We start from the raw sequence: 13,567 nt of genomic DNA on the forward strand, positions 1-13,567 counted from the left end.
CACAAGGATTTATTTATTGTCAAAATTTTATTAAAAAGAGTATAAAATGTAAAAATATAAAATTTTATTTAGACAAGTTAGAAATATTTAGTAAAAAATATTGTCATCATATATTATTTCCAAATAAGAACCAAAGTATATGTAGAAGATGTTTAGTTTTAGATTATTAAGACTGTGTCGGTTTAGGTTTTTCTGTAGTAATTGTAGTTGTTGTGCTAGTTGTAGTTTTCATATCCACTTTAGCGATGTGCTTGCTCACCCAGCTGGTTTCTGGATCTACACAGATCTTCCTTTTGTCTGTCTCAAACCTAAAGAGGGAAAAAGAGACAAGAGATTTTAACTAATGGTTTAAAAAATACAGATTTAAATGAAATAATGTTAACACTTTACAATAAGGTTGTACTTGACTTGTTAACAATTAGTTAATGCATTAGCTAACATGAGCTAAAAGTACTTCAATGAAAAATTAATCAGCGTTTATGTTAATTTTGGCATTTACTAATATATTTATAAAACCAAGTGTTGTAATTAATACATGCTAAAAAACTATATTCCTCGTTGTTTGTTCATGTTAGTTTATTAATTTACTAATATGTACTAATACAACAAATTCATGTACTAATACACCATCATTGTAAAGTGTTACAGAAATAATATTTGAATACTCACACAATAGCTGGTTTGGAGCAGCTGCTGTCAGTCCAATAGTACGACTTCACCAGTTTCAGAGGAATCTGTGCATTTCTGAACTTAAAGCAGCATATTGTTTTGGCCTTATTAGGGACTTCTGGAGATGAAATATCAAGATTTGTAAAATGTCATTAATCTGTACAAGGATCAGCCAATAGTGTATTACTATAACAGATACAATAACACATCAGTACTTCAGCACTACTAAAATAATCCAAAAGAAATGCTTTTAGAAAATGTTTTGTCCTAATCAATGAAAAGTGATCTCACCACTTGAAGTCAGCTGCAGAGAGCAGAAGATCACCAGAAACATCAAAGCCATCAGATGTCTCATTGTTTTAGATGATGTGAAGAAATGAATCCTGGAGAAGTTGTGTTGAGCTTCAAGATCTCAGAGATCGATGAGAGATTGATGTGTGAAGAATATCATCTGAACATCTTCTTATATACACAACAGTAGAGATCTTCCTCTAACAGATATTCATCTAAATCCATTTCTAAGTATTAACACACACTGTTAATGAGATTCTTTCTCTTCCTATTTTTTATTTTTGTTATACTAAGAAGAACTGGACCAGTTTATTAGAGGAAAAACGTGCTGTCTGCAAGTTTTCAAGTTAGTTTTATTAAGCACAAAGTGTAAATTAAATATTTTATTAATTCATATTTTTACAGTGAGAGACATTTGTCCACCAGATATTCATGAAAGTTATTTACTGGTTATCAGCATATTACAGGAAGGGAGGAAGCTGGAATTGGCCTTTATAAATCACATCTCTTCAATGTTGTATAAAAATACTACATTTTTATTCTCGTTTGAGCCTGTCTGACTTAGATTATGTACTCTAATCTAATGCACTTTCAGACAACCTAAAAAGATAAATAAAGTGCTGATGTAGATTAGAGAAGTGACTCCACATAGGAAAAAATAAAGCAGACGTACAAAAATACAGCAAATGCATTGTGACACATTTCTGTGTTGTACTGAACAGTAAACAACAACAAAGATTGGTGTCACAATTAAGATTAGTAACACATCTACATTAGGCTTTGAACAACAACAACACACACTGCTTTAAGTCATCATCAGGTCATTAAATGAAACACTGGGAAACATAAAAATACATAAAAGTGTCCCCAGTACATGTATCAGGTGTACACTGTAAAAAATTATATTATCATTGAGAAATGGCAACATATGCTTTTACATTAACTCATCAAAATAAGTTAAGACATTTTAACTTTTTTATAATTACAGGAATTTATCACCAGTAAAGATTTAAAGTATTATGTTGAAATATATCGCAGTATATCTTAGAGGTAGAGCATTGCAATAGCAACGCAAAAGGTTGTGGTTAAACAAACACGCATACTAAGAAAAAAATTGGGTAGCACTTTATTTTACAGTACATGTACTTACTTTGAGTTTGTACATATAAATATGTTGTACTTACAGACAAATGTGTGGTACTTAATTTCGAGTCTCCACATGGTAATTAAATGGTATCATTACTGTACTTATACGTACACTATAAGTGCCTTTCATCAGCTTACGCTTGCTTGCATGTACTACACATTTAATGTACCATGTACCTACAATTTAAGTACAGTTGTGTTTCTCGTTATTTACAGTATATGTACACTATATGTGCTGGTCATTAACCTATTTTTGCCTGTACTAAATACTTCTATTGTACATTCATTTGTAAGTACAGTAGTGTTTTTTTGTTAGTTACAGTATACATAAGTATGTATCTGTTATTACCCAGTACTTACCTAGAGTCACATAATAACTATACCACTGGTAAGTACAGTAACGATACCATTGAATTACCATGTAGATACTCAAAAGTAAGTACCATGCATTTGTCTGTAAGTACAACATATTTACCATATACTGTATGTACAACATAAGTACACGTACTGTAAAAAAGTGCTACCAAAAATGGTATAGACGGTTTAATCGGACGCACGTGATACACGTCTGGATCCGAACCTTACTTCCGGTTTCCTTTTTTTAATGGTCTGACTAGTGGCTAAACTGATCTCTTTAACAAATGCCTCCTCGAAAATAACAAATGTTTTTGTTTCCTAGGTAATCTATGTGTTGTTTTTGTGCTTGTTATATAAATAAACTACGTTTAAAGAACTTTGTTGTTATTTATTCTTAGCGTAGTTTACCGAAAGTTACGTGCGGATCGCGACAGCCGCTTGTTTATGTTGTTACTGCTGAAACCGTCTATACCCTGCAATGGAATGTAAGTCACTTTGGATAAAAGACAATTGTGTTAATGTAAATAAAATGATTTGGATTATACTTCAAATTTTAAGGCAGCAAACGTTTGTCTTTAAATTTCCCCTTATTCATGTAAATCTATTTCTGAGTATTAACATATTGTAGGATGTAACGCATGTCCTTTTCCTCTTCTATTTTCTGACTATTGCCACTTCCCCTCCTGTGAGTATAATTGAACAAGATACTTTTTTATTCACTGAAAACGTGCTTCAGGAAATGTTGCTTTCTCTTTTGTCAGGTCTGACAAGCTCAGCAGAAATAAAGTTTATTTGAAAGTTTATTTGAACATGTAGAAAGGTCCTACATTTGGTACTTATACAAGATATACATATCAAGTACTAATATGCACTCTTACCAATACGTACCTTTCAGGTGCAAAGGTGTACTTCTTCAAAGGGTACCACCCCAATAACAGCTGGGGACCATTTTTTGACAAATTTTCTGACTTTGTAGCTGTAAGGAAATATCATTTTGACATAATATCACTGATTTCAAAATACATGGCTACTTTTGAACATCTGTCAATGGAGAAAGATGCTTTTGGGCCCAGATGGTGAGATCGACTTACAACAAGGGCTAACTGGACAATGCCACCCAACCAGACCTTGACCCTTTGCTACCTTATTGTCTTGATTGTCTGGTTTAGATTCAAAAGGTTTGCTAAAGATTAAAACTAACATCAGAAATGTGGACCTTACAGAGTAAAAATGCGTATACCCCCCAAAAATCCCCTCATCTTTTCTGGTTTAAAAGTCTAACTAGAAGTGCCCTGATGTTGAACTACTTCCTCTCGTAAAGAAGGCAAAATAATTCAGTTGCATTCTCAGAACTCGAGCATGCAAATAAAATGAAGACTTGAGTCTAGCTTTAATTTGCATAGGAAACATAATTTGAAAAATGCTGTTGGGCCAACATCATGAAATAGCACATGGCTAATGGCAGCCATTTTGTTAAAATATAAATTTTTTCTTTAAATTGTCATTGGTACCATCATTGGTGTTACCGTCATTAGTGTTACTTCTCTAATGAGTACTTCCTAAGCACTGTTCCTTTAACTGACCGACATAAAAGCATAAAAACAAAACAAGAAGGAAAAATTTATGAAAGTTTATAAGTTTTATCATATTCATTATCTATTATTATATTCTATTTTTGTCATTGGTGTCATGTGTCATTGGTGTTACATTGTGCCATTGGTGTTAAACCAAGTTTTGCTGTTATGAATGTATTTTCTTGTACTTTCTAGTAATATTTTGTTGTTGATATGGGATAAGACATTGTTGATATTTCAGTTTTTGCATCAAAGCCTTTTTGGTGGAATATTTCAAAAAAAACAAAGTCAAACTGAGAATCAAATAATTTCATACAATGCTGGGTAAAGATGAAGAATTTAATTAAACAAATATTAATAATCAATTATTTTTCTTGCTGTTATCATTTCTCTACTCAACCTTTAACTAAATAAACAAGCTGTAATGAGAAAAAATATTTAGTAATGTTGTTTAAATCACAGGTAACACCAATGACAAATAAATCACTCATGGATTCTTTATTAAAATGTATAAAAAAAATAGATTAAGCTCCCCGCTTTGCGGATTCATAGATTTGACAAGTTTGGGGTATGTTGAAAGAAGTTCATTTAAGCAGATTTCCATCACCCGAATTCTACCTTTTCTGTAGAATGACCCAGCTGGCTGATTGGGGTCAAATAAAACCGACCATGAAAGACTTGTAATTTTAAAATTAAAGACCTCCTTGTCCCTTTTTCAAGACTTAAGTGTAGATGGGATCGAGCCTTTTCTGTAAATGGGCCACAGCCGTGGATTGATCTGCCCATAGAGGTAAGATCTGGCTATTTATAAGTCCCATTTAAAAACATATCTGTTTTCCTTGGCAAAGCAGTCATTTTTCTTTTCATTTTAATTTGGTTAAATCCTATTTGCTCTTATTATGTCTTGTCTTAGAATTATTTTTCGAGTATTTTTACTTTATTTCAAACCTGTATGAGTTTTTCTTCGGCTGAAAACAAAATAAAATATTTTGAAGAATCTTAGTAGCCAGAAAGTTGATGAACCCCATTGACTGCATGTTATTTTGTTCCTACATATGAAGTCAATGGGATCCATCAACTGATTTTGGTTACCGGCATTCTTAACTCTTTTCTTTTTTGTGTTCAGCAGAAGAAAGAAACTCATACAGGTTTAAAACAAGTTTAGGTATATGACCATTTAAATTAAGTGAACTGTTCCTTTAAGTAGGCTATCTACATTGCGTGTAGCTGGTATTAGTTAACATTCTGACATATCAGGATTTTGGGAAAATATTAGCCTACTTAAAAATTAGTTTTACTACTCTGTCTGATCTGACTTTCATTGTTTATTAGCCCATATTGTATTTTAACAAAACTGAATGCTATTTTTTACATATTATCTGATATGTTGTCAGACAACAAAAAAGAGTTTAAGCTAGTGACTAAACACGACCCAATAACACCTCGTGTTTAATCCAACCAGCTGTTACTTTATACTGCTAAAATCCTAATTTAAATGCGACATTGTCTGATACAATTTACATTGAAGAGCTGATACGAGGTGATTTCGGATTACCTGTGTGTCTCATGCAGGGCAGAGCCTGTTGCTCTTCTCATCTGATGTTTATGAGCGCTTTTAATTTTAAATGCGAGTGATAGTTTTATTGTAGATCGCGTATAGCGCAGACAATTCAGTGCAAATTCAAAAATATCAGAGAATACTGTTAAGCGTGCGCGCGCATACCGCACCATAGGGAGGGAGAGAGAGAGCTCGTGCACAGAGAACTGGTGTGTGTGTGGGAAAACACTAACCTTTCGTTAAGTCATAATACTCGATCAACCGTCAGTAACATCTGTTGACTGTTAACTTTAACGTGGAAAGACAACGGAGGAACCCAGGTGAAAAACACCGCCAACTTTTAACTCCTTCACTCAGTGTCAGAGAGGCACTGTCGAGGTTCCGCACGCAGCAATGAGAAAGCGTGCACGCGAGAGAGAGAGAGAGGCGCTGCTGAGCGCTTGCAAAAGCACATGAAGCCGTTTTAAATAGTAAAATAAAATGTAAATGGTAATCATGGAAAATCTATTTGATTTGTGCCAGTGTTGAGTCTGTGGCGGGGCGCCCTCCTTCTTCTCGTTTGCATGAGTCTCAAATCAAACAGTGATTGACAACTGGTCCAATTGTGCGGTGTGTGTCGTGGTGTCTCTTTCCTCCTGTTTTAAAAACGCGCAACTACTGTGCTCGCTTCGTCTTCGCGTTCGCGCGAGTCTCAAATCAAACAGTGATTGACAACTGGTCCAATGGTGTGGTGGGTGTCTGACAACTGGTCCAATGGTGTGGTGGGTGTCATGGTATCTCTTTCCTCCTGTTTTAAAAATGCGCAACTACTGTGCTCGCTTCGTCTTCGCGTTCGCGCGAGTCTCAAATCAAACAGTGATTGACAGCTCTCTGGTCCAATGGTGCGGTGGGAATTTTCAGGTTGACAGTAAATCTAGCTGGTCCAATGAGATTGGAGGGGGGGCACCAGGGGGGGCCAATCATATTCCAAGGGGGGCCGGTGCCACCCCATGCCCCCCCTCTAGACACGCCCCTGGTCCTAGTTCAATGGTTAAAATATCCTTAAAAACGGATTTGTTATCGTCTATGAATTTACAATCGGGGACAAAACTCTTTTGAATCTTTTCATCTTTTTATTGTTATGGGTTTATGGAGACCCGAACACCAAAACGACTGTCATCTGGTCACCTTTATAGGATCATTTCTTTAGGATTTTAATTGGATCCAGTTATTCAAATAAAGCACAGTTCAGAAAATTAAAGAGTAACTAAACGCTAAACCAACTTTTTTTTAGTTAATGATCTGTTAGAATGATGCTTTATTAGTGCTGTTCATTGATTTTAGTAACTTTTTTGACATTTGGATGTAAAGTGTTTCAATACTACAATATATGGTGTAAAAACGTCTGAGTGCTGCCCTCTTCAGGTTGAACGGTGGCTACTGCAGTTGAATCTTCCTATTGGATGTTGGGTCCAAAAAGTGACTCGTGACGTAAGCAGGTTCAAGCTCACCACGCCCTTGTTACGATCTAACCTAACACTTCGTACGAGATTAGTTCGTCCCCTCTATCTACGTTGGGATCTGCCCATTTTTCTTGCATTTTTCAAATATTGCCTGTGGGCGGAGTCAGGCTCTGACCAGAGGTTTAGTTACGCTTTATAGATATTCAGAAAAATATTCGAAACACTTGTGCATCTATGTAGCCTACACCTATTTTGGATGTGGCGCACCAAACTTTAAATATTAAAAGTACAATTTGTAAGATAGTTGCAGTATCGCAATATCCAAAAACCACTAGGCCAGTTTTATATATTTTGTCCAGTATTACTTACAATATCTCTAATGTTTTCAACTAATTGTAAATCATGAGAAAATTGCCATTTTAAACAGTGACACGGGGCAGTGATAAAAATCACCGTTTATGATAAAAGAGACGCTCACGTTCACAAAACACACGCTAGACACTCCCTTAACAGTAAACTCTGATTACACATGAGATTATGCGAGTAGCTGGCAAACGGGAGCGTCTCTTTTATCATAAACCCTTTCAATGCGTCTGCAGCAGGCAGTTATTTTGACAAGACACGTGATGCACATAGGTTCACTCGACGCGACAAACACATATTTTGAAATTACGAACCACACACATGAGCTGCTACATACCTGTTGTGATGAACTTCACATCAAGCGCCCTTAAAAAAAGAAGTCACCGGCCGCCACTGATGTCAATTTTAGCTTTTCCAGGTGTATTTTTACGCAATTTTTACGCACAATTTTCCAGAATGTCATTGTATGCCATTGCTGTTGCATTAAGATTAAAGGAATAGTCTACTCATTTTCAATATTAAAATATGTTATTACCTTAACTAAGAACTGTTGATACATCCCTCTATCATCTGTGGGCTTGCACGTAAGCGCTGGCGCGCACTGCGACGCTTCGATAGCATTTAGCTGAGCCCAATTCATTCAATTGTACCATTTAGAGATAAAGTTAGAATTGACCAAACACATCAACGTTTTTCCTATTTAAGACGAGTCGTTATACGAGCAAGTTTGGTGGTACAAAATAAAACGTAGCGCTTTTCTAAGCGGATTTAAAAGAGGAACTATATTTTATGGCGTAATAGCACTTTTGGGAGTACTTCGACTCGCCTGAAAAGTCCGCTCCCCTTCTCACTCTCATAATGGGAGAGGGAGGGTGTTACTGCGCCGAGTCGAAGTACTCCCAAAAGTGCTTTTACGCCATAAAATATAGTTCCTCTTTTAAATCCGCTTAGAAAAGCGCTACGTTTTATTTTGTACCACCAAACTTGCTCGTATAACTACTCGTCTTAAATAGGAAAAACGTTGATGTGTTTGGTCACTTCTAACTTTATCTCTAAATGGTACAATTGAATGAATGGGGCTAAGCTAAATGCTATCCAGCGCTTACGTGCACGCACACAGATGATAGAGGGATGTATCAACAGTTCTTAGTTAAGGTAATAACATATTTTAATATTGAAAATGAGTAGACTATTCCTTTAAGTCCAGATAAAGCCAACTATGATACGTAAGGAATTATTGACGACGGGTCGTTGAATTATTTGAAAATAATGCACACCCAAGTGGTAATGCGGCACGGCATTCAATTATTCGCTTATACCACAGTTGCCACAGACATTGCGTTTATCGAAAAATAATGCATACCTGTGAAACATTTCTCAACAGGAACTAAATCTCTGTCCATCTATACTTTTGACCATATATGTTTTGACCATATATTAGTGTTATTTTAAAAATAGGAAACATTTATCCCTACAGATCAGCTCAAAAGAACAAAACAGCTTTAGAAAGCCGTATGTGTTCCACTTTTGCCGAAATTGCTTCTCATCTCAAGGGGATATGAAGGCTTTGCTGTCTATATTGAAAGGAACAGTGTTTTGACCTTTAATTCCTCTCAGTTCCAAAACCATTTAATCTCATATTATTAAATATGTTCTTATCTTGCATTCGTTTCTCAATAAGTTTAAATTTCCTCCTTTGTGTAAGGGTTTTGATTATTTACAGTCTGTAATATTTCCAGTTCTAACATTTTGAATCATTCATTTTTAACTCACAGTTTGTCTGACACATTTAAGGCCTTAAATATAAATACCCAAATGTAAAACTGACAGTGTGGGTACGACCAGTTGACCTTTGTTTGCGGACCGAAAAGAGAACTGTTGGTTTATTTTTCCTTCTCCATTTCAGCAATGGAATACACGTGACCACAAAAACCATAAATGTGCTGAAAAACGTCACTGTACGTAAGACCAATAAGGATAAAAAAAGTGTTTCCAAACACTCCAGCTAGTACAAGATAAATAGAGACCCAAATAAATTAATAAACATATTTTGAAAAACACCAATCTTTATTGTGAATACATTTGTAGCAATACATTTTAGAGTTACATAAACAAACCTCATATTGCTTTTCCTTAAATTACACAACATGAAAAAAAAACATTTTCTTTATTATCAATTTTTTTGTGTTATATATAAATATGTAGCTATATATAACTAAAATACTGTATCTTTCAGCAGCTAGCATATATTAGTAGGACAAATGCAAGATAAATCCAAAAGAAAATTATTCAAAGAAAAGGTACATTTTTTGGACTGTTAAACCCATAGCTTCAATATGCTGAATTATTAGTGACAATGCATTTGTCGGTGAGTGCCTATTGCACTGTTCTTCCAAAATTTTGAAAGAGGTGGAGGATGCAGGTCACCATGGTTACAGGGTCCCCTGGGCTCCTGCGGGCTTGCTGTTAAAAGTCTCCATGTGCTTCTGTACCCAAGAGTCGGTGGGATTGGCACATATCTGGCTTCCTCGTTTTGTCTTAAACCTGTCAAAAGAACATCGGTTTAATCACACACGCTCAAATGTAACCCACTTCAACTTTAAAGTTGTCTGTCATGTTGAAGTCACACGTTATTATCCATCTATGTGAAATTAGGTGTTTTCTCAGCTTCACATGTAAACTTCCTTAACCAATAGACACAGAGATGATGTATTTATTGTATACTTACAACACAGCTTGCATTGGGCACTGCTGGCTTGTCATGCTGTAGCCGATAATTTGTTTGATTGGCACTTGACGCGATTGAAAAGAGAAACAGCATCTCTTTGGTCCAATACGCATACCTGGAATACAAAGTACATAGACAATCATTTATCTCTTTGTATAATGTGATTTCTATTTGTCAAAGAACATAATGATATATAAAACAATACAATCCTTTGCATGAGATATATTTTTGTCCCATTGTGTAGGTTTTGATAACTCTGATATTTAACTTTCGTTTGTTTTAAAATATATAAATTCGTCTCCATCTTACCTTCACTGATGGTGATGGCACCCAGAATCATCAGAATTGCGGAGAAAACGACAAGGCGAGAGGCGGTCATATTGGTCGTTTGTTTGTTGGACTGGATAAACAGACAGTTAGTTGATGATGTGAAGCTCTCAAGTTGAACTTGCTGTTGTGTGATTCACTGATGTTCTGGCTGTCCGTTTTATAGAGATGTCTATAGGGGAGAACCCTTAGGTTGTAGGGGGATTTTGATTCAAATTCTCCCACACAACAAGAAAGTCCAGTATCTGCTGTCACCCACATTGGCTTTTGACCTTCTAGTCTTGTTTAGGAAAATAATTCTGTTGTTTTCACGGGACTGCCTGAACAGTAGCGCTTTCAGTTCCTCTGTCGCTGCAGCGTCATGAATTAAAAAAAAAAAAACACTGTATTTACATGACATGTCATACTAGACAGCTTAAAGAACCAGTTCATTTATAAATTCAGTTACACTTTATTTTACGGTGTCCTTCACTGTAAAAAAAAGAGCTCGTTGCACTTAACTTTTTAAGTTGAATCAATTTGAACTTACTAGTGACTAGCGAAAAGTTGCCATAAAATTCTAAAAATATTTGTATATTTTTTAAAAGTAATTTTACCTTTATTTTTGTAAAAGAAAGTTTTATATCAAGAAAGTTAAAATGAATTATTGTTGATTAAACTTAAAGGTCCAGTTTCCCAGAAAGTGTTAGATTAATCCAGGACTAGGCCTTATATGTTAGGAAAATAGTCGTTTTTACAAACATACCTCACAAAAAACAATACTGGTGGACGAAACAATGGCACTGATGTTAAGATGTGTCAGGGCAAGATGTGTTTAAATTAAGGCAGCTCAAACATGCATTTTAGTCTGGGACTAGGATAAGCCCTGTCCGGGGAACAGCCCGAAAAAGTAAATTGAAACGAGAATAGTTTTATAGTGTATTTAATTAATGAGTAATAGTAATTAAAAACATGTACTTACCAGGGCCGGAGTGGGACCCATTTTCAGCCCTGGAGTTTTATGCCCAGTTTAGTTCACGACTGACTATTTTAAAATAACATCATTCACATATATCATCCTCAGTATTGTGTAAGTCTGCAATAGTGAACTGTTCACATCAGCCTTGCAATTCATTGTATTTTTCAAATATATAGTTTCCAATGTAATGCGAATACAATATCCTAAACAATTATGATTTTTGCTATAATCGTGCAGCCCTGCCATAAGGTATTTTAATATTATTCAAAAACTACTGATAGGGAACAAATGTGTTTGTCTTTTCCCCTATATTTCTATAAAAAAAGTAGGTTGAAGTATACAGGGGAAACAGATGGAGAAATAAAATTCCTTATATTTATTTTTTAGTACTTAGATCATGTACACTCACCTAAAGGATTATTAGGAACACTATACTTATACTGTGTTTGACCCCCTTTTGCATTCAGAACTGCCTTAATTCTATGTGGCATTGATTCAACAAGGTGCTGAAAGCATTCTTTAGAAATGTTGGCCCATATTGATAGGATAGCATCTTGCAGTTGATGAAGATTTGTGGGATGCACATCCAGGGCACGAAGCTCCCGTTCCACCACATCCCTAAGATGCTCTATTGGGTTGAGATCTGGTGACTGTGGGGGCCATTTTAGTACAGTGAACTCACTGTCATGTTCATGAAATCAATTTGAAATGATTCAAGCTTTGTGACATGGTGCATTATCCTGCTAGAAGTAGCCATCAGAGGATTGGTACATGGTGGTCATAAAGGGATGGACATGGTCAGAAACAATGCTCAGGTAGGCCACGGCATTTAAATGATGGCCAATTGGCACTAAGGGGCTTAAAGTGTGCCAAGAAAACATCCCCCACACCATTACACCACCTCCACCAGCCTGCACAATGGTAATAAGGCATGATGGATCCATGTTTTCATTCTGTTTATGCCAAATTCTGACTCTACCATCTGAAAGTCTCAACAGAAATCCAGACTCATCAGACCAGGCAACATTTTTCCAGTTTTCAACTGTCCAATTTTGGTGAGGTGCAAATTGTAGCCTCTTTTTCCTATTTGTAGTGGAGATGAGTGGTACTCGGTGGGGTCTTCTGCTGTTGTAGCCCATTTGCCTCAAGGTTGTGCGTGTTGTGGCTTCACAAATGCTTTGCTGCATACCTCGATTGTAACGAGTGGTTATTTCAACCAATGTTACTCTTCTATCAGCTTGAATCAGTCGGCTCATTCTCCTCTGACCTCTAGCATCAACAAGGCATTTTTGCCCACAGGACTGCCGCTTTCTGGATGTTTTTCCCTTTTCACACCATTCTTTGTAAACCCTAGAAATGGTTGTGCGTGAAAATCCCAGTAACTGAGCAGATTTTGAAATACGCAGACCGGCCCGTCTGGCACCAACAACCATGCCACGCTCAAAATTGCTTAAATCACCTTTCTTTCCCATTCTGACATGCAGTTTGGAGTTCAGGAGATTGTCTTGACCAGGACCACACCCCTAAATGTATTGGCACTTTGCATCGCGTTGCATTACCACCTTGGGTGTGCATTATTTTCTTATAATTCAATGGCCCGTCGTCAATTATTCTTTACTTATTACTATAATAATTACTTAACGTCTGACAAAGACATTTTTTTGTAATATTTACTTATCATAAATGTCTTTTCTTGATGTGTACAAATGTAACTTCATGCAAACTTTATCGTTTTTATATTAAATGATAGTTCATTGTAAAAGCAACAGTAATTCAAAGTGGAAAGCTTGATAGATGTGGTCTTAATAACTTTACACTGTTAAAAAAATGCTCAGATGTACCCCAGTTGTCACTGGAGCAGTACCCTTTCAAGTACAGATTTTGTTCCAATATGTATCGCTAATAAGCTCTCTTTGGTACCACATTGTACAAGAGCTAAAGCTGGATTCCCTAAAAAATTACTTCAATTGGTAATACCCCAAATTAGTCCTAGACTAAAATAAATGTAAGAGAACAGAAAACGACTTGCACAGACATATCTTAAAATACATAAGGGCCCCTTGTTTTGCCTCAAAATGCACACATAATGTTTTAAGTAAGGCATGTTTGTTAAAACTAGTTATATTTCCTTGTTAAACTTAGGCCTAGTCCTGG

The 13,567-nt window shown here is 35.9% G+C and overlaps 2 protein-coding genes across 2 annotated transcripts; both read right to left on the reverse strand.

The window, feature by feature from the left end:
• Positions 1–18: 18 nt before the first annotated feature.
• LOC129434202 (C-C motif chemokine 3-like) lies at positions 19–1,280 on the reverse strand. The gene is made up of 3 exons (XM_073868297.1): positions 952–1,280; positions 670–787; positions 19–308 (listed from the first exon to the last, which is right to left on the reverse strand). Exons 1-3 carry the CDS (start codon positions 1,022–1,024, stop codon positions 167–169), a joined length of 333 nt encoding a protein of 110 aa, XP_073724398.1. The 5' UTR covers positions 1,025–1,280; the 3' UTR covers positions 19–166.
• An 8,189-nt stretch (positions 1,281–9,469) lies between these two features.
• On the reverse strand, positions 9,470–10,750 carry ccl35.1 (chemokine (C-C motif) ligand 35, duplicate 1). Its single transcript, XM_055191800.2, has 3 exons — positions 10,438–10,750; positions 10,129–10,243; positions 9,470–9,944 (listed from the first exon to the last, which is right to left on the reverse strand). The coding sequence occupies exons 1-3, from the start codon at positions 10,505–10,507 to the stop codon at positions 9,833–9,835; spliced, it is 297 nt and encodes a 98-aa protein (XP_055047775.1). The 5' UTR covers positions 10,508–10,750; the 3' UTR covers positions 9,470–9,832.
• Between the last annotated feature and the right edge of the window lie 2,817 nt (positions 10,751–13,567).

This window comes from Misgurnus anguillicaudatus, chromosome 6, assembly GCF_027580225.2.
Source record: "Misgurnus anguillicaudatus chromosome 6, ASM2758022v2, whole genome shotgun sequence".
Taxonomy (NCBI): domain Eukaryota; kingdom Metazoa; phylum Chordata; class Actinopteri; order Cypriniformes; family Cobitidae; genus Misgurnus; species Misgurnus anguillicaudatus.